General features: G+C 41.0%; 1 protein-coding gene across 6 annotated transcripts in view; it reads left to right on the top strand.

Moving 5' to 3' along the window:
• The window catches only part of CNTRL (centriolin), a 103,667-nt gene that overhangs the window by 49,376 nt on the left and 29,611 nt on the right, over positions 1 to 24,680 (top strand). For 5 of the 6 annotated variants that reach the window (XM_027772641.1, XM_014588613.2, XM_006150502.3 and 2 more), the window contains 15 exons: positions 2,173 to 2,352; positions 3,373 to 3,489; positions 3,773 to 3,917; positions 4,374 to 4,528; positions 7,098 to 7,287; positions 8,510 to 8,823; positions 11,255 to 11,463; positions 14,498 to 14,690; positions 17,884 to 18,014; positions 18,151 to 18,291; positions 18,391 to 18,517; positions 19,556 to 19,720; positions 20,453 to 20,612; positions 22,246 to 22,361; positions 22,713 to 22,930. In XM_027772641.1, coding sequence (XP_027628442.1) covers positions 2,173 to 2,352; positions 3,373 to 3,489; positions 3,773 to 3,917; positions 4,374 to 4,528; positions 7,098 to 7,287; positions 8,510 to 8,823; positions 11,255 to 11,463; positions 14,498 to 14,690; positions 17,884 to 18,014; positions 18,151 to 18,291; positions 18,391 to 18,517; positions 19,556 to 19,720; positions 20,453 to 20,612; positions 22,246 to 22,361; positions 22,713 to 22,930 — 2,561 coding nt within the window. The remainder of the gene's footprint in view (positions 1 to 2,172; positions 2,353 to 3,372; positions 3,490 to 3,772; positions 3,918 to 4,373; positions 4,529 to 7,097; positions 7,288 to 8,509; positions 8,824 to 11,254; positions 11,464 to 14,497; positions 14,691 to 17,883; positions 18,015 to 18,150; positions 18,292 to 18,390; positions 18,518 to 19,555; positions 19,721 to 20,452; positions 20,613 to 22,245; positions 22,362 to 22,712; positions 22,931 to 24,680) is intronic. The other variant, XM_006150501.3, reaches the window with a different exon arrangement.

Raw genomic sequence — 24,680 nt, 5'->3', positions numbered from 1 at the left:
CTTCTCACATTTAGAAATTGCACCCACTACCTCTGAAAGCACAAACTCAATTATTGCACTCTGATCATAGCCTCTTATCTTGCTGGCACCCCACATTAGTGTTTTTTCAATCTTACTGAGCTTCCTATTCATCAGCCTCTTCTTTTCTGTTATATCTTTCCTGTCTTTTTTTTTTTTTTTTTTTTTTGAGAGGTACTTGCTATAGGGCACGTGTGCTTGCTGAAGAGATGGATAGAAAGCAAGAAATCACCCCCTAGGGAGGATGGCCACACCACAATCCCTTCTCCCTTCTCCTCTTGGGATTTTGGGTATGCACACACACACGCCTGGTGTGAGGTTTAAGCCATTGGGTCCAGGACTCCAACAAACCATGGTCAACTCCATGGGAGTCCAGCAACATAACCCTTACACCATCTGCTGGTCCCATCCTTCCTGTCTTTACTTTCTCCTTATCCAACTTAAATTGCATGGTCGGTCATTATAGCTATTTTTTACAAATATCCTCCCTTGCCCTTTTAAACTGAAGCTGTCTGCTTTCTTTGGGCCTGTACCCATGCTGCACATTTCTGGAGGAAATTTACTCATCCATCATAGTGGCATCATTGTAAATTCATAGTCACTGAACTCAAATGGTCAGCATTATTACCCTTTTCTCTGGTAAGCTCACTCTCTCATGCTCCATGGTTTCATACCTCCCCACTCCTGCCATCTCCCTTCTTCCAGCCTCAGTGAATGACTTGCTTTATACTTCACCAAGAAATCATCAGTTGTCATCCTATCAAGTCTACCACCAAAGTAGAAGTGGAATATATGTATGTTTTCCTTCTCCGATGGTACCATTCTCATCTAGCTATCATCTCTCTATGGACAACTGTGTAGCCACCTGACAGATTTCTCACTTCTACTCAGGATCCTGCTCTATGGAGCAGCCATCTAACTTTCTAAATGTAAGTTGGCTATAGTCAGTTTTCTCCCTGTAGCTTCTATTATTCTTAGGATAAAGACCAAAATTCCTTTTTTTTTAAAGAGGATTTTGCCTTAGGGTACTTATGCTTGCAGAGAGAGAGAGACAGTGAAAGGAAAAGTGAGAAATCACCCCCTAGGGGGATGGCCATGCCACAATCCGTTCTCTTCCATTCTCCTCCTGGGATCTTGGGCATGCATGCACATATGCCTGGCGTGCATTTCAAGCCACCAGGTCTGGAACTCAAACCACACTTGGCCAGGTTGGAGTCCAAAAACATAACGACTATACCATCTGCTGGCCTAAGACCAAAATTCTTAAACCTATGAGGCCTTGCGTAATTTGCCTCTGTTTAGAGCATTCCTTTTCTCACACTGTGTTTTTTTAGTTCCTCAAAAATATCAAGTTCTTTACTTACCACCATATGCCTAGGGCCTATTCAGCAATTTGAAAGGTTGATCCATCCATTTCTTTGATGATCATGGCAAGAAAGTGTTTTTCCAATGAATGAAAAAATTTATGATCAATAAGATTCTTTTTTTTAGATTTTATTTTAGGGAGTGTGTGCTTGCCCAAGACAAAGACAGAGGGAGGGAAAGTGAAAAATTACTCCTTAGGGGGATCACCATGTTGCAATCTCTTATTTTCCTCTTGGGATTTTGGACATGCACACACATGTGCCCAACATGGTTTTCAAGCCACTGGGTCTGGGACTCAAACTGCATAGTTGACCATATGGGATCCAGCCACATTAACCTCCACACCACCTACTGACCCCTATGACCACTAAGGTTCTTGACAAAGAAAACTGATTCTAAGTTAGTCTCAGTTTTGAGGGTTTTTGTGGTTTCTTTTTATTTCTTTCTTTCTTTCTTTTTTTTTAATTTGCCAGGGTCACATGTGTTTGCTTTGGGGAGAGAGAGAGAGAAAGAGTACTGCTCACTGAGGACAGCCACACTGCAATCCCTTCTTGTCCACTCTTTCCTTTCAGGACTTTGGGCACACTCACACTCACCCACACACACGTGGTATGTTTCTCAAGCCCCCACTTCCAGAACTTGCAGTCAAACCATGTAGGATCAAGCTGCCTTAACCACCATGTCACCAAAAAAAGGCCAACTCTTTTTTTCCTGCCCTCTTAGAGCTTACATCTTAATTCATTGCTATCAAATGATTCATATGTTCAATTAATATTCCTTTTGTTTTAGAAGAAACTGGAAGATGTCAAATCTCAGGAGCAGTTTCTGGGTTTAGATAAAGAACTGAAAAAGCTAAAGAAAGCTGTGGCTGCCTCTGATAAGCTCGCTGCAGCTGAACTCACCATTGCCAAAGACCAGCTTAAGTCTCTTCATGGAACAGTGATGAAAATTAATCAGGAGCGAGCAGAGGTGAGTCCACATGAACAAATCAAGTTGTCACCAGTGCTATGACTATTAAAAAACTTATCGATTTGTGTTATTAATCTCTTGTTACAGACTTGGGTGATTTTATCAAGTATTGTAAGGTTGTCTATTTTTTTTTAGGACCTGACGATTATATTTTCCCCATCACAACCCCCAGGAATTTATTCTGTGCTGCCATGGGCTTGCACTTACTGAGTCCTTAAAGGAGCCATCAGAGGACACATGCTATCTCTACCTTAAAGTATAGAGATCTGCTTAGAGAAGTAGCTGTCAGTATGTGTCTAGACAAGTGGTGTTTTGAAGGTTTGCCATACTTACCTGCACCTCAAATCTTTGATTTTGTACAGTCATACCAAAATGTATTACTGGCCCAGTCTGGTGGCATAGTCCACAGCAAACTGACCTGCAGTGCTGGAGGCCACATGGTTGACCGAAGGGATGGATCTCTTAAGTAGGCTTTCAATCATGCCAGGTGTATGCATGGATGCCCAAGATGATCCTGATGAGCTGAGGGTCTCAGGGAAAGGGATTGTAGTGAGTTGAGACCCATCATGGATGCTTTCTTTCTCCCACTCTTATGCATGTTCACATATAATCATGAATAAAAATAAACTTAAATAGGTTACTTTATAAGGCTGTTATGATTCCTGACTGCAATAATGTCATGGTGCTTTAGAAGATATAAATACTGATGATGTTAAGAGTGTAGCGCATAGGACATGAAAGATCTAATGATGAGAGTCCAGGGAGATCATGGAAGACTAACAGAAAATTGCCCTTTGTTCTTTCTGATGGGGCACTCTATCACTTGGCACCCTAGAAGGGTGGAGCAGGCTGCCCAGTGACAGCAACCACACAGAGGAAGGTAGGACTTGGTGCCCTATGTACATGGATAGACAGGCAGGTAGTGTAATGAAAACAGAGGAATCCACCTGAAAGGGAGGAAGAATGCAGAAGACAGTCGGTGATGGCAATGGTGCCTCTCTCATACTTCTGTCTCAATAGGAGTTGCAGGAAGTGGAGAGGTCCAGCAGAAAAGCAGCGCGAGCAGCTAGGGATCTGACACGAGCAGAAGCGGAGATCGAACTTCTGCAGAATCTTCTCAGGGACAAAGAGGAGCAGGTCAGTGTCAGTACCCTAAAGCCCCCTTCTTATTGGGTCCTTATCAGCTCCTAAAAGACAAAATTACTATAAACGATGTCTCCAAGTTCTGGACAGGATAGCCACGCAGTACTTCATCCTTCTACTGCATGTCAGAAGCAGTTAACGTTTAAGTAGTATAAATAGAGTTTCCTTATTGGGAAAGTGAATAAAAATGATAGAATTATAATCAAGTTCTAAAGATAAATGTCTCTGGGAGAGAAAGAATTCATTGACCACTTTGTGTGTATGATTTTTCTAATAGTTTCGAACTGAGATGGAGAAAGCAGATTTAGATACTGAAGCAGCAAACTCACAGGTGCTTGAAATCGAGAAACTGAATGAGACAATGGAGAGACAAAGGACAGAAATTACAAGGCTGCGGAATTTACTAGACCTCACTGGGGCCGGTAAAGTATTTGACTTGGTTTTTGGCAGTCTTTTTGTAGTTCTAAAATCAAATCATCTCTTTTTTTTTTTTTTTAACCTTTAGAAAATGTATTAATATTCAAAATTCTATTCTGTGCTTGATTTAGAGAGCTGTGGTGATTAGCTTAAATAAGTAAAATCAGATTTTTTAAAGCATTTTGTACGTGATATTGAGAGACTTGATTACAGAGAGACAAGAGGTTTGTATTTGTAATTCCAAAAGAAGTTATATTTACAAATCTATTTATTTGCTTTTTCTGACATACTTTAATTAAGACAGAAGAAGATGTCTGTCCTCTTGCTATTAGCAAAAACTAATTAACAAAGGACATGCTAAAAGCTTTGAGGAACTGATAAATTCATTGGCTGTCATGGAACCTTGTGAAAGGAAGTAGATGATTTTATACCAACTTCATAGAATGTCTTTTCCTTCCCAGACAATAAAGGAGGCTTTGAAAATGTTTTAGAAGAAATTGCCGAACTCCGACGTGAAGTATCCTGTCAGAATGATTACATCAGCAGCATGGCAGATCCTTTCAAAAGAAGAGGCTATTGGTACTTCATGCCACCGCCACCACCATCATCATCAAAAGTAAGAATGCTATGGTCCTGGGAGTGTATGCTGAATTTTCTTAAAGTGTGACATTGTCCCTTCCCCCTAATTTGTGAATAGGGGACAAGAACATTTACCTGCTAAGCCATGCATTTGTGTTCTTCAGTGTTTTTGATATTTGAAGTGAAAATAAGGCTTTCTCAGGGAAGATAGCAATTGCTTATCTATGCCCAGATGGTGTGTTATAGGACCACTAAAAAAGGAAGCTGTAAGGGATAAAGTGATTCGGCCTGAAGAGTTGAAAATGGGTACCGAGGCTCAGATAGAAAGATAGTCACCTGAATTTCATTTCCTCTTAACAAACATTCATTCAGTGCTCACCAAAGTCTAGGCCAGGTGGTAGGGTACCACAGTGAATAAAACAGCCCCCACTCTCAAAGAGCTCGTGGGCCATGCCAGTGTAGTTACAAAATAGAGGCATGTATTGACAACAGACATGAGTGCTCTAGTTACAGAGAAGTGTTAAGGATTCATTTCATGGGAAAATTCTGGAAGGAAAGCTGCTCAATCAGTATTGTGAAATCAACATTTAGCCAGCAGCAAGAGAGATGGGCTTTTTGTTTGTTTTTTAAGGTGGCATTTTTTGCTTTGTTTTGTTTTGCCATAGGGCATGTGTGCTCACTGAGGGAGAAAGTGAGAAATTCTTCCATAGGGAGGTGGAGGGGATAGCCTGACCACAGACCCCTCTCAGCCATTCTCCTCTTGGGACTTTGAGCCTGTAGGCATATGCGCCTGGCATGATTTTCAAGCTGCCAGGTCCAGGATTCAAACTGTTGTCTGCCAGTGGGAATCCAGCAACTACCATGCCACCTGCTGGCACAGGATGAGCTTTTATGGGGGAAGAAACAGCTTTGTGTGGAAGAAAGGATTTGACATAACCATAGCAAGTAGCCTTATGGTTCTGGAGGGTCGGGGGAGGAGGTGGATGTGTTGATGGGACAGTGAAAGATAAAACTAGAAAAGTAGATTGGGCACTTGATTATTTGAAATTGCCTGCACATCATTATTTAGGCCATGAGAAACAGGTTGTATATTAAAAAGATCAAAGTTAAAGTTTAGGAAGATATTCTGGTTGAGTGTGGAATCTAGACTTGTGGCAGGGTGAGTTTGTGGGGCTGTTTGAACTCATTCTAGTAAAGGATAGAAGAAGCAGAGCTAGATTGGTAAAGCTTGAAAAGAAGAAATAGGAAGACCGGCAGATGGCATAATGGTTATGTCACTGGACTTGCACGTAGTTGACCACAGTTTGAGTCCCAGACCTGGCGGCTTAAAGCACACTCCAGGTGCCTATGTGTGCTTACCCAAGATCCCAAAAGGAGAAAGGAGAAGAAGAGATTGCAGCATGTCCATACCCCTGAAGAGTGAGTTCTCGCTCTTTTGTCTTTCTGGTGAGCGCATGCGCCCTATAACAAAAATCTCCCTAAAAAAAAAAAGAAGAAGAAGGAGGAGGGAGGAAGAAGGAGAAGAAATGGGATTATGGGATGCCCTAGAGATAGAATGGCCAGGGCTTGGTGCCTGAATGTGGGAAGTAAGGAGAGGACTAGGAGCTGTGCTCATTCAGAGCAGAGGGGCTGGGTGACATCTTGCCAGAACTAGCTGATAGGCGTGTCGGGGAAGAGCAGTACAGACATGTTAGGATCCCAAGGTTGTGTAAACTTAACCAGAATGCTGAAAAGCAGAATCTGAGATCCTTCTCCCAGAAATCTAAAGGAAGCCAACATCTTTGACCACCAGGGTTGGAGGTGAAAACAATGAACATTAGAGCAAAATACTTGAGTTTGAGCTAGGTGAGGGTTTGAAGGACAGACCTTCCAAGTAGAAGGAGAGGGAGAGTAGCAGAGTAGAGCTTTGAAGTCATGCCAAGCTCTCAGAAGTCTCAAATCCCCATATTCCCTGGAAAGTTCACTGGTTTCCTTTGCCTCCGTTGCTAGGCTGTCAAGGACAATGCAAAAAAAAAAAAAAAAAAAGCAATCACCAGGAAAAGTTGTAAAGGGAGAAGAGAGGCTGCCACTCAGGTCTGATCTCTTAAGGAGAATTTATTTTCATTTCTTTCTTAGAGGGCTACCATGTAAAATTAACCCAGTGACACAGCCAGGTAACATGTTTTTCCCATTTCAGCATGGTGAAGGACTTGTTATTTCTAGAAAAAATGTACTAAAAGACAGGATAGGAGATGGCTGTTACTAAATAATTTCCAAAGGGATACATACACATTGGTTTAGGTCTGTTGCTTTCACCACACTTTGAACCCTTCACTTTCCCAGACAATCTGATATGAGGCCAGCTCTCCTCTCTGCACAGCCTCCCTGATGCTGCCATACTTATAAAGTGCAGAGGGACTTGATAATCTAAACCACATGTATGGAACTGCAGTTTATGTGACCCTGTGATCACTTCTCACTTGGTCCATGAAAAGTGAGAATTATGATCATGAAAGAAACCAAGTACTTTCTGAACTTTGCTATATCTCAACTTTAGACTTTGACATTTCTCAGAGCCAGGCTTTCCATTTGTAACAGATAGTGTGCTTTGCTGTCCTTTATTTTAGGTCTCCAGTCATAGTTCCCAGGCCACCAAGGACTCTGGTGTTGGCTTAAAGTACACAGCCTCGACTCCTGTTAGAAAACCAGGTCCTGGGCAACAAGATGGGAAAGAAGGTGGTGGGCCTCCACCTGCCTCTGGGTACTGGGTGTATTCTCCCATCAGAAGTGGGTTACACACATTGTTACCAAATAGAGGTAAGTGAAATCTCATAAGGGAGTTGTATTTCTCCTGTCTTTAATCGTCTTTTATTAAACTATTTTATGAGACTCAGTCCAAACGCCTTGGCTTGTTCTGCAAGGCCCTCTGTGATCTGGTCTTGGCCAACAACCTCTGTCCTTACCTTCCATCATTTTCTACACCATAACTGACTACTTAAGATACTCTTAGCATGTCATGTTTCTCACAAAAACTGACTCCTATTTATTCTTCAATAAGTCCCAGGTGCCGAAAGTTTACTCTTTTTTTTTTTTTTTTAAGCTCTATTTTATTTCTCACAATAGGGGTGGAGAGAGGCAGATACCCTTGACAGTATCTCACCACACTGTGGTCTTTTCCCAGCCTCCCAGCCAGCTTAGATCATGAACGTACCTGGCATGATCATGAACACACCCAGTGTGATCATGAACACACCTGGGATGTTCAGATCAACTCAGAATCTAAACCCTGGCCTCCAGTATGGCCCCAGTGACACCCTACTGCCTGTACCACCACTGCTGGACCCAACACTCCTTTTATGGGACCTTTCTCTACCCTTCTTTGCCTATACCCCTGAAGCATGATACCTTCTGTCTTTGTATCATGATGTTAATCTTGCTCTACTAAAATAGTGTTACAGATCTCGCTTCCAAAGCTTCAAGATTGGGGAAGAGTGAGATCTGGGCAAATCCTAACTCTTTCACCTAGCAGTGTGATCTTGGGCAAATTATTTAGCTGCTCTGAGACTATTAATCTGTAAAATGAGAATATTACCTTCTGAGGATTTGTTCACTGAGGAATTATTTCTTGAGCACCTGCTGTGTAATAAGCAAACATAGTTCCTGCTTTTAGGGGAGATAAGTAAGGGAGCCATTTTATTAGAAAATATTGTATGTCATGACAGTGGTAAATGCTGAGTTCTCTGTGGCCTGACAGGTCATTTTTGTTGCTTTTCTCTGTTGTGAGAAGCAGGGACCCAGTTGGTTACTAAATAAATAGTGAATGAAGAAACAAACCAGCAAAAAAGCTTAAGAAAAACTCAAGTTTCCACTACTGAAAATACTTGAATCTGTGTTTTGATCTGCTTTTTGACCTTTTATTTATTTATTTATTCAGTTTTATTCTTACATCTCCAGTGTCTAAGGCAATTGCTGCTGTTCTTTCCTTAATCTCTTTATCTAGAACCACAAGGTAAACATTCTTCTGTTTATTTCTTTGGAGATGCTGACAGTGGAGGAAATAGTCAGGAAGAAAGTGAGCCAGATGACCAAGATGAATCCCCATTTGTACCTCCTCCTGGATACATGATGTATACCGTGCTTCCAGATGGTTCTCCTGTACCCCAAGGCATGGCTCTGTATGCACCTCCTTCATCATTGCCCAACAACAGCCGACCTCTCACTCCTGGCACCATTGTTTATGGTCCACCTCCTGCTGGGGCTCCCATGGTCTATGGGCCTCCACCTCCCAACTTCTCTGTCCCCCTCATCCCTGTGGGTGTGTTGCATTGCAACGTCCCGGAGCACCATAACTTAGTAAGTTGAAAGACAAATGGCCTTCTCTCCACACAGCTTCTATGGGTGACTGATAAGGTTATAAAAGTCTTCCAGAAGTTTATGGAATATGCATATTATTTAAAAAGCCATACATAGATTTCAATTTTTTTGCACCAAAATGATCTTTATTTCTATTTTCCCATGTACTTCTTGAATTAATCTTATATGTGAGTTGACCTGATTAAGAATTGATTATGTCCTCAAAGTGTGTTTGTTAGATTACTGTTTAGAATGAGCAGACATTCTCTCATTATTATTTTATTTTATTCTCTTTTTTTGGGGAGAGATTTTTGCTGTTGGGCATGTGAGCTCGCCAGAAAGACAGAGAGACAGAGACAGAAAGCGAGAAATTACCCCCCAGGGGGGATGACCACGCCGCAATCCCTTCTTCATTCTCTTCTTGGAATCTTGGGCACGCACGCACGTACGTGTGCCCAGCGTGAGTTTAAGCCACCAGGTCCGGGACTCAGACCACGGTCGACTACATGAGAGTCCAGTGACATAGCCATTACACCAACTGCTGGTCCCTCATTATTTTTTTTTTTTAATTTTAATTTTTTTTTAATAGAGATTTTTGCTATAGGGCATATGCACTTGCTAGAAAGAGACAGAGAGAGAAAAGGCAAGAAATCACCTCCCAGAGAGGATGGTCACACCACAATCCCTTCTCCATTCTCTCGGGATTTGGGGCACGCACACACATGCATCTAGCATGGGTTTCAAGCCTCCATGTCTGTCTGGGACTCAAACTCAAGCCATGTGGGTGTCCCACAATGTAACCATTATGCCATCTGCTAGTCTCAGCATTCTTTTATTAAAATACAATTATGAACAGGAGTTAAAGTGCCAAGGGCCCTTTATCTAAACCTGGTTAAGCTATTTTATAACAGAAATACTTTTTCACTCCAGAAATTAACCATTTGTACAAAGCTTATATTGTATTTTTCTATTGTCAAGTATTATGTTAATGTGTATATATAGATATAGTCACATAGTAGCAGTTGTACTTGCTATATATACATACATTTTATATATATATTAGATATTTTATATATATATATATGCATATGTATGAATAGCATATGGCCAGGCTTTGGTGGAGATTATCTCTGAGTGGTGGAACTTACTGATGATGGTTTATTTTCATAGTTGTTATTATCTATATGATTTTGAATTTTAATTCAGTTTGGTTTGGTTTTGCTGTAAGGTCAAGTCATTACCAGAGAGAAAGAAGCAAAGCAAGAAATCCCTCCCCAGGGCAGGGGTGGGCCATGCCACAGTCCCTTCTCCTTCATTCTCCTCTCAGGATTTTGAGCACACATGTACATGTGCCCGGCGTGTTTCTCAAGCCACTGGGTCCCTGTCTCAAACTGATAAGTGGGCTGTATGGGATCCAGCCACCTTAACCACTGTGTCACTGGCTGGTCCTGTACACATACTTTTGTATTCTGTTTTTCCCACTTAATATTATAAGCATTTTTCCATGGTCTTACAAATGTTTTTAAACAGTATTTTAATGATCCTACAACATTTCTTTAGTTGTAGGTACTGTAGCTATCTAAATTATTATAGTATTTCATGTTCTTTCTTTTTTTTAATTTGCCAGAGGGCACATGCCCTTGCCAGAGTGAGAGTGCAAGAGAGAAAGAGAACGTGAGAAAGCACCCCCTTCCCCATGGGGTTTGGTAACACTGCAGTCCCTTCTCCATCTCTCTCTCTCTTGGGATTTTGGGCATAGGCACACACATATGCCCAGCATGTTTTCAAGCCATCAGGTCCAGAACTTGAACTGCACAGTTGGGATCTAGCTGCTTCACCGCACCACTGACTGGCCCATCTCTTGCAGTTTTTTAGTGTACAGTGTAATTTGTAGCAGTTCTGTCTGGTCAGCATTTATTGACAATCTCTTTAACTGGTTCTTTAACCCTTTAGAAGTACCCAGCTATGTATGTGGTCCCTAGGTGTGCTCTTATTTCCCCCTACTTTTGTACTTGTGACTTCAGTCTGTCTTTCTCCTTAGATTCATGAAGAATGAATAATAGGCATAATATCTATTTGCCTTTTCACACAACTCCCCTCTTGTGTGTCCAGAGGCGAGAGAGATCTCTGTCTCTCTCTTCAGCTAGGAACTGAATTATTTGGTGGCAGAGGTTACTCATAGGAAGCTTAGTGAGAGCTCCTTGATCACAGTCAGGCTGATGGGAAAGTTAAAAGTCTGAGTGGTATGTCAGTTTTTTTCGATGGCATATGAAAAAAATTAGCTTGACTTAATTTTTCTTTTCATACTGGGGTCTTGGAATGTACCACCATTTTTTAGGCCGTAAATGCCACTTAAACCACTGTTAATTTCAATTAGCCAGAAAGAAACTTTCTGTGATGTTTTAGTTCTATAATTTTTTTCTTTGTTCAGGAGAATGAAGTTTCTAGGTTAGAAGACATAGTGCAGCATTTAAAATCAAAGAGACGGGAGGAACGGTGGATGCGAACATCCAAACAACAGTCTGAGAAGGAACTGGAAGAACTACATCATAATATCGATGGTCTCTTGCAAGAGAAGAAAGACTTAGAGCATGAAGTGGAAGAATTACAGAGAACCCTCCAGAAATCTCATCAGCAAAAGTAATTATTAGTCATTATAATTTTATAATTCAGATGAATATTACATAGTTCATTAAGATAACCTAAATCAAGTCTTATACAACTTTCTGTGATTTTTTTTTTTTGAGAGGTTTTCGCTATAGAGCGTGTGCGCTCGCCAGACAGACAGAGAGAGACATAGAGACAGAAAGCGAGAAATCACCCCCCAGGAGGGATGGTCACACCACAATCCCTTCTCCTCCATTCTCCTCTCGGGCTCTTGGGCATGCACGCACACGCGCCCGGCGTGAGTTTTAAGCCACCGGGTCCGGGATGCGAACCGCGGTCGACTACGTGGGAGTCCAGCGACATAGCCATTATGCTAACTGCTGGTTCCCAACTTTCTGTGATTTTCAAAATGTTCTAGATCTGTACCTTCCAGAAGAGTAACCTCTAGCTTCATGTGGCTGTTGAGCACTTAAAATGTGGCTAATGGAACTGAGAACATAATGTAATATTAAGTAATCTAACAGCCACCTGGTGGGTACTGTATTGAACAGTACAGTTGTGAATTCTCCTGACCAATAATCCAAATCAACTCTTTGTGTGTTCCCTCTTGGAGACTGATACAGCCATTCCCTCTCCCAGTTGCCCCAGCTAAAAATGTAACAGGGCTGCTCAGGTGTCTCCTCCCAGACTCCCCTAGACATGGAGCAGGTCTCCAGGTCCTGCTGACATTACATACAGGTCCCTCTGTCATGTCCCCTGCTCTGGCCTTGAATTAGTCTCATGCTAGGCCACAGTGGGAGCTTTCACATTGGCTTCCCTGTCTTGTCTCTTTTTCAGTCCATTCTTGACACATTGCAAAGCTGACTGTGCCCTCTCTCTCTCATGTATCTCTCAGTCTGATCAGAATATACACTGTCCTCCACAGTCTGAACCTGTCTTTTTTTTTTTCTTAACCTTCTCTTCTACACAGTGTTTGGTCTGGCTCACTTACTTTCCTGTGGTTTCTCTAAGCACCTCAATTTCTCTTGCCTTTCCACTTTTTTTCCCACAAGGTGTATTTCCTGGCCAGCTGGTGACATGGTGGTTAAGGTAACAGGATCCCACATGGCCATCTATGAAAGTCCCCCACCTAGCAGCTTGAAAAGCATGCAGGGTGCATATGTATGCTTACCCAAAATCCTGCGAGGAGAATGGAGGAGAAGGGATGGTAGCATGGCCAAGCCCCCTTGGGGAGTGCTTTCTTTTTTTTTTTTTTTTTTTAAGAGATTTTCGCTATAGGGCGCATGTGCTCGCCAGACAGACAGAGAGAGACATAGAGATAGAAAGCGAGAAATCACCCCCCAGGGGGGATGGTCACGCCGCAATCCTTTCTCCTCCATTCTCCTCTCAGAATCTTGGGCACGCACACACACGTGCCCGGCGTGAGTTTTAAGCCACCGGGTCCGGGACTCAAACCGCGGTCGACTACGTGGGAGTCCAGCAACATAAGCCATTACACTAACTGCTGGTTCCCGGGAGTGCTTTCTTATTCTCGCTCTCTGTGTCTCTTTCTCCCCATGAGTACACATCCCTATAGCAACTTTTTAAAAATTTTATTTTCTTCTTGAAAAAGAGAATGAGAGATATTGTCAACAGAGTCTTCATGCTGTGAGTCTCTGCCTAGCCCTGTAGCCAGGCAGGATCACAGTGTATGCCCTCGGGCACCCCTTGCTTGCTTAGGTAGACCCAGGATGAGAACCAAGAGCCTTCCCATATGTCCTCCAGCATCAGGCAGAGAACACCTACTGTCCTCACCACTGTAGCTGGACCTGCCTCCATTTCTGCACATGCTATTCTCTATCTGAAATGCCGTCTTTACCCCACTAGTTGACATCATCCTGTGTCTCTAAACAAAGGTCAGGGATCGCCTTTCCTCTCAGGCACCCCCAATTTGGGGTTATCAGCTTCTGGCACAGCATTGTTTATTTTGTCATGTTAGCTTTGAGTTATTGAATTGTGTGTCATGCTTTTTGATCTGTCAAATATTATGTCCATAGTTTTACTCTAGCAGAACAGAAATAAAATCACTAAATCTGGTAGTCTTCAGGGCAGCCTGTGAACTGGGCCTTGAAGGATAGTTTTATAGTTGAAGGAAAGCATGATTTTCGCGGTAATGGTTTGTTTTATTTTTATACCTCAGAAGAGTAAAAATATCAACATTATTTTGGCCAAGTGCTGACAACACTTCACTTGTATTTTAAAAAACAAACACATTGGGAACCAGCAGTTAGCGTAATGGCTATGTCGCTGGACTCCCACATAGTCGACCGTGGTTCGCGTCCTGGACCCGGTGGCTTAAAACTGACGCCGGGCACGTGTGCGTGCGTGCCCAAGATCCCGAGAGGAGAATGGAGGAGAAGGGATTGCGGTGTGACCATCCCCCCTGGGGGGTGATTTCTCGCTTTCTGTCTCTATGTCTCTCTCTGTCTGTCTGTCTGGTGAGCGCACGCGCCCTATAGCGAAAACCTCTCAAAAAAAAAAAAGAAAAAAAACACTCCATCATACTTTCGTGGGTTTTTTTGTTTGTTTGTTTTTTGTTTTGTTTTTGCCATATGGCATGTACACTTGCCAGAGAGAAGGGAACATGCAATATCACCTCTCAGGATATGGCCATATCTCAGTTCCTTCTCCTCCATTCTCCTCTTGGAATTTTGGGTACATACACACACATCCCACCCAGCGTGATTTTTGTTTTTCTAGCCGCCGGGTCTGGAACTTGAACCATGGCCAGTGGTATGGTCAACCAAAATAATATTGATATTTATATTCTTCTGAGGTATAAAAATAAGACAAACCACACCACCAGCCAGCCCTTCCATCCTACATTTTACTTATTGTGCATTTATTGCCAGTAGTAGTCCATGATTAGTGAAAATGTAAAACATGGACCTTGAACATAATCAGAGTAGCTGTCTGTTTTCCCTTCTCATATAAAATTATAAAATCGTATTTTTTTTAGCAGTTAGGCTATAAGTATCTATGTTGTTTGTGTTTATAATCTTTTAAGGTATATATACTTTTTTTTTAGGGACTTCATCGATGGAAATGTTGAAAGTCTTAGGACTGAACTAGAAATAGAAAAATCATTCAAATACCATGAAGATATTGTTGATGAAATTGAGTGCATTGAAAAGACCCTTCTGAAACGTCGCTCAGAGCTCAGGGAAGCCAATCGACTCTTGGCAGAGGCTGAGAGTGAACTATCATGCACAAAAGAGAAGGTATTCCTTCTGTCGGCATGGGTCTGAGCTCAGCATGGGTGAGGCAACCTACTGTCCTCTGCCTGAGGGATTAGAAAGAGAATGTGTGGTAAGAGCACAGTTGTCCAAGCTGGGTTCCAGGCTGGACTGTATTAGTGATGGAGCTATGAAAATCTGGGCAAATCACGTAAGTCCCCGAACTTTGTAGGCTGTTGAGTGTGAATTAAATAAAATAGTATATTCAAAACTCCTTAAGTTATTTAGCTCCCAGCACAACCCCTTTCTCCTTTTTTTTTTTTTTTAAATTTTTAAGTTTTTGCCATAGGGCACATGTACTCACTGGAGAGAGACAGAGAGAGATGAAGAGAGGGAAAGTGAGAAATCACCTCCCTCAGGGTGTGGTCATGCCACATTCTCTCTCTTCCATTCTCTTCTTGGGATCTTGGGTGTACACATACACATTCCCGGTATGGTTTTTAAGCTGCTGGGTCCAGGAGACCATGTGGGAGTCCAGCACCTTAACCACCATGCCACCTACTGTCTCCACATACCCCTTTCTTATCCTGTGTGTGTGCGTGCGCACGCACATACTTTTTAAAATTTGGGTTCAAATGTCTGTCTTTTAAATAGATCAGTCTCAAATTCTTACAAAGCTATAGTGAATCTCAAAAATCTTACTTTTTTTCTCCAAGTTGGTGATGATATAAAATATTTTTGGTCTAAAATAGTGTTCTTTAGATTATAACAGACAAAGAATTTGGAGAGGAAAAGGAGCTGCCTTTTATTGTGTACTTACTATGGTTGTACATTCGTATTTTTTTATAATTAACCTTCCTGGCAGTGCTGCAACATGATGTTAGCTCAGTCTACAGATGTAGTTCAAAGTAGTTGGCAATTAGCCTAGAGTCACACAGCTGAAATTTGGCCTCACCAAGAGCCTTTTTGGTGAGATGAGAAGTTGGGTCATTGGAAAAGTCATAATGTATTTTTCTGTGTTTTTCTATGCAAAAATGTGTCACTGGAAACCAGCAGTTAGCGTAATGGCTATCTTGCTGGACTCCCATGTAGTCGACCACAGTTCGCGTCCTGGACCCGGTGGCTTAAAACTCATGCTGGGCGCGTGTGCATGTGTGCCCAAGATCCCGAGAGGAGAATGGGGGAGAAGGGATTGCGGCGTGACCATCCCCCCTAGGGGGGGTGATTTCTCACTTTCTGTCTCTGTCTCTGTCTGTCTGGCGAGCACACGCGCCCTATAGCGAAAATCTCTCAAAAAAAAAAGTGTCACGACTTTTCCAGTAACCCAATAGGATAAAAAAAGGACTTTACCCACATGGAACACCTCAGAAACTACTATTTTTATATGAGTCAATGTGGACCTTTGTAAATTAGTAGAAATCTGTACTCAGGAACTGAAATAATTGGTGTGTTATTAAAGAAATTCTGCAAGTGAAGATTTCAGTAAGAATGTAAAAAGCTGGAGCCAATAGGTAGTGTTATGGTGAAGGCACTGGATTCCCACATGGCCAATAGCTGTTTGAGTTCCAGACCTGGCGACTTGCTTTCTCACTTTCTTTCTGTCTCAATCTGGTGAGTGCACATGCACTATAGTAAATTAAATAATAATAATTTAAAAAATTATTATTTTAAAAAGACGACTGTAAAAAGCCATCTCTTTTTAGATGAGCAGGTCCTTCTGTTGTCACATGTAAGGATACTATGAGAGAAGATAAGTGTGAACAGAACTGAGTAAAAATCACTGGTATATAAAAGAATATTGATGACACTGGTAGTAGGCAGAGTTAGTGAATAAACCGAGGCTGATAAGCTGTTTCCCCTTTGTGCTCCCAGAGTGATTATGAGAGGCAGCTTGATAAAAGGAGGAAGAGCAGGAGAAACAGGAAAGAAGCGGCTGTATTTTCTAAGAACTGTGCTAGACGTGTTTTAAAGCCTGACATAGAAGGAGACAAAACTACCAGGAAATGGGCCTTCTGCAGTGTGTAGTGAGTTTTGCCCATGCTTTGCTGATGAAACTGAGAGAAACCAGCTATCTGAAACGGAGGGAAGTGTGGGGAAACAAAACCCTTTGGGAGCTTGCCTGATCTTTTGTATCCACACAGAATATTTAATAGACAAATAACGTATAGACTCTTCTGATCTTAGTATAACGTAAAACTTCAGTTTTTTGGCTAAACATGAGTCACTGCTCAACTAAGTACAAAACAAACTCTGTCTTCAGATCTTTTCAATAACATTGTCTTAAGCCTCTTATTTTAAGCAGAGAAAGAAACTAGGGTAACTAGTTTCTGTATCTCAATACATTGATTTAAAAAAAAGTATTTAATATTTATATTTCTAGCCATAACTCAATCATCAGATTGTTTGTTTTGTTTTCAATTTGCTATAGGCTATGTGTGCTAACCAGAGAGAGAGAGAGAGGGAAAGTGAGAAAACACCCCCTGGGGGCATGGCCACCCACATTCCCTTCTCCTCCACTCTGGGGATTTGGAGCATACACACACATGAACCAACATGTGTTTTTTTTAAGCCAGCACACCCGGGACTTAAATCATGCAGTTGGCTGTGTGGATTCCAGCCTCCTTTACTGGCTGGAATATTAAAGTAACAAGTTTTTACTTGATAATATCTAGAGTGTAGCAGGAATCTCTATATGGAGGGATCTGGTTAAAAATCACTTCATTGCCATTTAATTGGATAGTTTCAATATAAAACAAGACAATACTATTAGATTATTTTGAAATATAAAGATTATCTATAGTCACATCACTTTCAACTGATTATTTTTGTATAGACTTTCTTTTTTTGACACAGATACAGTTTTACATGGTTGCATCCATTTAAAATTGTTTTCCAATCAACATAGTATCACTACTATTATTCTATGTTGTTCCATTATCATCTTACCGTTTTAAAAGCTACACATTGTTCCGTAGTATTAAGGCATTATCACTTTATCTCTTATTTATCAAGTTTTATATTATATCCATATACAATGAGTATTTTTATGTGATAATTCTTTGCATCTAAATAATTTTTTGAGAATTGGAAAAGAATATAGAAAAGAATCAAATGAATGGACATTCTTATGTCTTTCTGTGTCATCTTATTTTCCAAAAGAGTTCTAACAAGTTATGCTACCAATAACCATGAGTGAGTATTACAACTGAATTATTATTAATGACATTTTCTCTTCTAGACAAAAAATGCTGTTGAAAAGTTCACTGATGCCAAAAGAAGTTTATTGCAAACCGAGTCAGATGCTGAGGAATTAGAAAGGAGAGCTCAGGAAACTGCTGTTAACCTTGTCAAAGCTGATCAACAGCTAAGGTAGGTGGGATCCCCAAGCTATTGCTGTGTATGGTAAGATGAATGAAAACTTTAGCTCTAAGGATAATAATTGGTTCATGATAAATAATACACATTATGTCTAAGGGGCCTGGAGGCATAAACTTATATGTTTTAGATTGCTCCAGGCTGATGCAGAGGATTTGGAGCAGCACAAAATCAAGCAAGAAGAAATCCTGAAAGAAATAAGCAAAGCTGTAGCAACAAAAGATTCAGACTTCCAGTGTTTAAATAAGAAGAAGGAAAAACTGACAGAAGAGTAAGTATGGCCTCTGTTGGGCTGCCAGGGTCTTGTGCTGGGAAGCAACTTCGGCTCGTCTCCCTTGGGCTCTACTCAAGTATTGCTGGTGCTTTGTAGGCTTCAGCAACTGCAGAAAGACATTGAGGTGGCTGAACGCAGTGAGGATCACCACCTACAGGTCCTTAAAGAATCGGAGACCCTCCTTCAGGCCAAGAGAGCTGAGCTAGAAAAGCTGAAAAACCAGGTATGACAATACATGCTTTGGACCAACAATTCATACTGCTTTAATAAAACCTACATATATTTAGTAATTATAAAAGTATTATGTATTTGGGTCAGCCCTATGACCTAGTTAAAGGAGCCAGATCCCACATGGCCTACTATACTGTTTGAATCCCAGTCATGGTGGCTTGAAAAACATGCCAGTTACAGATGTATGTGTGCCCAAAAATCTCGACAGAGTGGAGAAATGGAGGAGAAGGGATTGTGGTGTGACTGTGCCCGCGACCCATTATGGGGTGCTGTCTTCCTCTCTCTGTCTTTGGCAAGCATGACCACCCTCTGGAAAATAAAAATTAAAAAGTTAACACATGTCCGATTATAGAAAAGATTAGAAAATAAAGTATAAAAAATAAATGAGGTTTATATCATAGTGAGGTTATATATCACAGTGGTTAAGCATAGAGTCCCAACTCACCACGATATATTATTAAAATAAGTGAGTCCCAAAACATGGTATACATATTATTAATGTTAAATGTGTTTATAAACACAAATATTTGTATTTTTAGTCTACCAAAGTACAGAAGTCCTCTCATAAGGCGGTGTTATGAGTACTTCCTATTTTCTTCCTTTTGCATGTTTGTATTGTCCGCTGTTTCTATAACTAAGTTTATATTGCCCTTAAAAATGTGAACAATTTTTTAATTTAAAAAATTAACAAATTTTTTAAATCTCTATTTTTATCACCCAGGTTATTGTCAAAATAGAATAAGGATAGCTATGAAAGTTCTTTGAAAACTATAACCTGAGAGATCATCATGATTATCATGTTATTGTTCTTCTATGATTTGAGTGAGTTTAGGTATATGAGCTCAAGGTCTTTATTAGGTACTTCATGCTTGCACTCCCAGCCTAGTCTTCCTGATTCGGAAGGCTAGGATCTTAGCTTCTTTCTGATTTTCTCCCATTACCTTTAGCTGGACTAAATGATCTCTAGATTAGGACTGACGGCTACGTGAGCTTTGTCGAACTTTACAGTCTTCCTTTTCCTTTAATATAGGTGACAAGTCAGCAACAGGAGATGACTGTCTTGGACAGACAGTTAGGGCACAAAAAGGAAGAGCTGCATCTACTCCAAGGAAGCCTGGTCCAGGCCAAAGCAGACCTTCAGGAAGCTCTGACACTGGGAGAAACTGAAGTAGCTGAGAAGTGCAGTCACATTAGGGTATATTTTTCAGGAGATCTTCTTAAGATTCCTGGGACAACATGATAGATTCCCTTTGAGGCATGTTCATTGGTTTTCCTCAAAGGAAAATAGAAATTTCTGAAATCTCACTTCCTTGTAGCATCAGTCTGGCATCAGTGTTGTGTGTCCGTACTAAGGCTGTCATTGTAGCTCCTCCTCTCTTGCTTCTGTACCCTTCTCATACCATTTGTTCTCCATGATTTCTCTTTCTTCCTTATCAAAGCCAGATTTCATGGTTTCTCATGGCCCTGCTTCATGCTACCCCTTCAAGAAGACTTTGCTGATTTTTCCCTTTACCCTGGGAAGAAGAGCTTTTCTTGCTTCTGGGTTTGGTAACTTTGCCTGCACGTTCCCCATGCTTTTAGTGATGGTGTTTGTATTCCTTGCCTTCCTTCTTCATGAGATACTAAGCTCCTCCAGGGCAGGAACCAAGTCTGTATCAGCCTATTGTTGCTACAGCACATTGCCTTGGACATAATAAATGTTATGTATCATTTAAATAAAAAGAATATGTTACTTTCTTACTTTTATTATACAGAAAAAAATGTGCTGTTCTTGACATAAAAGTCAAAAATGACCTTGTTTCTCATTGGAATTTCTTTGATATGAGACATTTAATAACAACTGATTTTTAAAGTAATTGCCATTCATAATTTCACAGGGGGAAGGTGACTTTCTTTCTTTCTTCCCTTTTTTTTTTTTTAAACTCAGGAAGTAAAATCTCTTCTTGAAGAATTGAGTTTTCAGAAAGGAGAACTGAATGTCCAAATTAGTGAAAAGAAAAATCAGCTTGCACTTGTAAAGCAGGAAATTGAAAAAGAAGAAGAAAATCTTCAGGTAGTTTTAGGACAGATGTCTAAATATAAAGCTGGTAAGTTTAAAGGAAAATAGTAATACAAAGTTTGAGGTTGGAAATGTCTATAGTACAGGTCACAGAAAAATTACAAATGGACAAGAAAACTTTTATAGTTTACCTTTACTAGTAATAAGCAAAGAAAAACAAATTATAAAAAAAGAATATTATTTTCTGCTGTTTGAATTAAAAAGGTTTTTTTTTAAAAGCAAAATAACTGTTGGAACCAGCAGTTAGCATAATGGCTATGTTGCTGGATTCCCATGTAGTTGACCATGGTTCGAGTCCCAGACCCAGTGGCTTAAATTCATGCCGGGTGTGTGTGTGAGCGTGCCCAAGATCCCGAGAGGAGAATGGAGGAGAAGGGATTGCACGTGGCCAGAGTGTGCTAAAAGGACAGCTCTTACAGGCTATTGTTTAGCTTAGACTGGAGCAATCTCCCAGTGCTTAGAAACTTAAAGTTCACAACTGTTGAATCAGTAAGCCTATTTCTACTCATCCAGAGAAGGCAAACATATATGTGCATCACAGCAACATTTATAATTTTAAAAAATTGGAAGCGAATCACCAATTTAAAAGCTGTATTCTATGAGGCTGGACAGTGGCACAACAATAAAATGTGATGCTCTGCAAGGCTGACCCACATAGGAAGGTTACATGTTCTTGTTAAAATGTCTTCAACAAATTAAATAATGTTTAGCAGTATTTTTAGAGAGTTTTTGTTAGTTCGTTTTTAGTTATTTGCTATAGTGCATTTGTGCTTGCTGGGGAAAGATGGGGGGATGGAGTGAGAAATCATTCCCCAGGAGTTTTGCCACTCCACAAGCCTTCTCATCCATTCTCCTCTCAGGAATTTTTGGCACACATACACCTGGCATGATTCTCAAGCCACTGCATCTGGGACTTAAACCACAGTTGGCCATGTAGGACCCAGTGCCTTAACCTCTACACCTTGCCAGCCCTTTAGAGAGATTCTTTTTTTTTTGAGAGATTTTTGCTAAAGAGATAGAGACAGACTGAAGACGAGAAATCTCCCTCCCCCCCCGGGAGGTGACCATGCCACAATCCCTTCTCTCAGGATTTTGGGCATGCACACACTACATGCCTGGTATGAGTCTCAAGCCACCAGGTCCAAGACTTGAACTGCAGTCGACCACATGGCAGTTCAGCACCTTAACCCTATACCACCCACTTACTTACTAAAAACAAATTTAGTGGGCCACCTGGTGGCATGGTGGTAATGGTGGCAGCCAGATCCCATAAGACTAACTGCATGGTTTGAGTCCCAGACCCAGTGGCTTGAAAAATATGCTGGTACATGTGTGTGCATGCCTAAAATCTTGAATGGAGAAATGGAGGAAAAGGAATTACAGTGTGACCATTCTCTTCAGGGCTGTTTTCTCATTTTCCTTCTTTTTCTGTCTCTTTCCAGCAAGTAGATGAGTCCTATAGTTAGTTTAGTTAGTTAGTTAGTTAGTTAGTTAGTTAGTTAGATAGATAGATAGATAGATAGATAGATAGATAAATTTAGCACCATTAATTCAACCCAAAATTGTTTTGATTCTTGTTTCTTTTTTGGGCAATAGCATATTTCTTTTTCATTTTGCATATGTTTCCAAGTTCATTTATTAGCTTTGTTTCTTCCTAATAGAACTAAAGAATATTCTGGACATGTTGCAACTTGAAAGCAGTGAATTACAAGGTTTGAAGCTACAGCATAACCAAAAGGTGTCTGAGTTAGAGAAGATTCAAGTCGAAGTGCTAGAGGTAATAAACAAAGCTGTTGTACTCTTGGTAAACTGTAGTCTTTCACTTTTAGGATGTTTCTTTTTTCTTTTCTTTTCTTTTTTTTTTTTGGTCAGAGGGTACATGCATTTACCGGGGAGAGCACGCCTCCAGTGGAGCATGACTACTGCACAATCCTTGTTCCTCTATGTCCCCATTTTGTCAGGATTTGGGGCACTCATAAACACGCACTCTGTGTGTTTTTCAAGACCCTGGAGCTAGTACTCCAACCATAGTTAGCCATATGAGATCTGGCTTCCTTAACCACTGAGCTATAAGGATAGCCCACTTATAGGATATTAGAGTGTTTGAGTCTTCTTTTCTCTGATTTAGGAGAAACTGGAGTTAGAGAATTTGCAGCAAACAGCCCAGCGACAAAAAGGGGAAATAGAGTGGCAGAAGCAGCTTATCGAGAGGGACAGACGGGAAATAGAGCGAATGACTGCTGAGACTCACGCATTACAATCATGTGTTGAGTGTTTGAGCAAAGAAAAGGAAGATCTCCAAGATAAATGTGACAGTTGGGAAAAGAAGCTGGCACAAACCAAAAGGTGAGAATAAGAACAAATAAGCTTGCAGGGTCACTTCTTAAATCTAAAGCATTATAAACAGACAATAAATAATTGAAAAATAGAGAAAAGGAAAAGAGACTACTCTACAAACTTGGTATTATGATACAATTCACAAATAGCATTTTGGTGAACGTTCTTTTAGCTCTTTCCCCCACCTCAGGAGCTTTTTTTTTTAAAGAGAGATTTTTGCTGTAGGGCACATGTGTTTGCCAGAGAAACAAAGAGACAGAGAGACAGACAGCAAGAAGTCAACCCCCAGGGATGGCCACACTGCAATCCCTTCTCCTTCATTTTCTTCCAGGGATTTTAGACACGCACGTACCCAGCATGAGTTTGAAGCCGCCAGATCTGGGACTCGAACTGCACTTGACTATGTGGGAGTCCAGCAACATAACCATTATGCCATCTGCTGGCTTCCCTAAGAGCATTTTTAAAAATAGCCTGTTGTGTTTTGTTTTTTTTTTTTCCCGAAGAGGTTTTTGCTACAGGGTATGTGCGCTTGCCAGACAGACAGACAGAGAGAGAGAGAGAGATAGAAAGCGAGAAATCACCCCCCAGGGGGGATGGCCACGCCTCAATCCCTTCTCTTCTATTCTCCTCTCAGGATCTTGGGCACGCATGCACACGTGCCCAGTGTGAGTTTAAGCCACCGGGTCCGGGACTCAAACCATGGTTAACTACGTGGGAGTCCAGCGACATAGCCATTACGCTAACTGCTGGTCCCTGTTGTGGTTTTTAAAAATAAAATAGTATATGCTGCTGGAAAATAATGGAGACATACTTTGTTCATGGATAAGAAGACTTAATTCTCTTCAGATTGATCTGTACATTCAAAACAATTATAATCAAAATTTCAGTAGGCTTTTTATTTTTTGTAAAAATTGAAAAACTGGTTCTAAAATTCATATAGAAATGCAAGAGACCTAAAATGGGATTTGTACAGTTTTTTACATGTGACACTAAAACAACTTAGAAAAAGAAAAATCCATTTAGAGCTAATACTACCTGATTGCTTTATTTTATTGAATTTTATTTTGGGAGAGATATTTTTGCTATAGGGCATGTGCACTCGCCAGGCAGAGACAGAGAGACAGAAAGCGAGAAATCACCCCCTAGAGAGGATAGCCATGCCTCAATCCCCTCTCCTCCTTTCTCTTCTCAGGATCTTGGGCACGCACACACACATGCCCACCATGAGTTTCAAATCACCAGGTCCAGGATTCAAACTGCTGTGGACTACATGGGAGTCCAGCAACACGTAACCACTACGCCATCTGCTGGTCCCAACAGTACCTGATTTCAAGACTGAGTATAAAGCTATCATAATCAGAACGCATAGACAAATAAATACATGAATAGATCAGAACAGAAAGTCCAGACATAAACTTACACATATGTGGACAGCTGATTTTGATACATTACAAAGACTTCTTTTTCTGTAGAGAAAAGATGAACAATATTGCTGAAACAGTTGGTATTGAAAACAAACAAAAGAGGGACCAGCCATTACCGTAATGGCTATGTTGCTGGACTCCCATGTAGTCAACTACAGTTCGCGTCCCAGACCCGGTGGCTTAAACTCACACTGGGCGCATGTGTGTGCATGCCCAAGATCCCAAGAGGAGAATAGAGGAGAAGGGATTGCGGTGTGGCCATCCCCCTAGGGGGTGATTTCTCGCTTTCTGTCTATCTGTCTGGCAAGTGCACGCACCCTATAGCAAAAAAAAAA

Source organism: Tupaia chinensis, unplaced genomic scaffold (genome assembly GCF_000334495.1).
Source record: "Tupaia chinensis unplaced genomic scaffold, TupChi_1.0 Scaffold000289_1, whole genome shotgun sequence".
NCBI lineage: Eukaryota > Metazoa > Chordata > Mammalia > Scandentia > Tupaiidae > Tupaia > Tupaia belangeri.
This window is presented reverse-complemented; position numbering and strand designations above follow the sequence as displayed.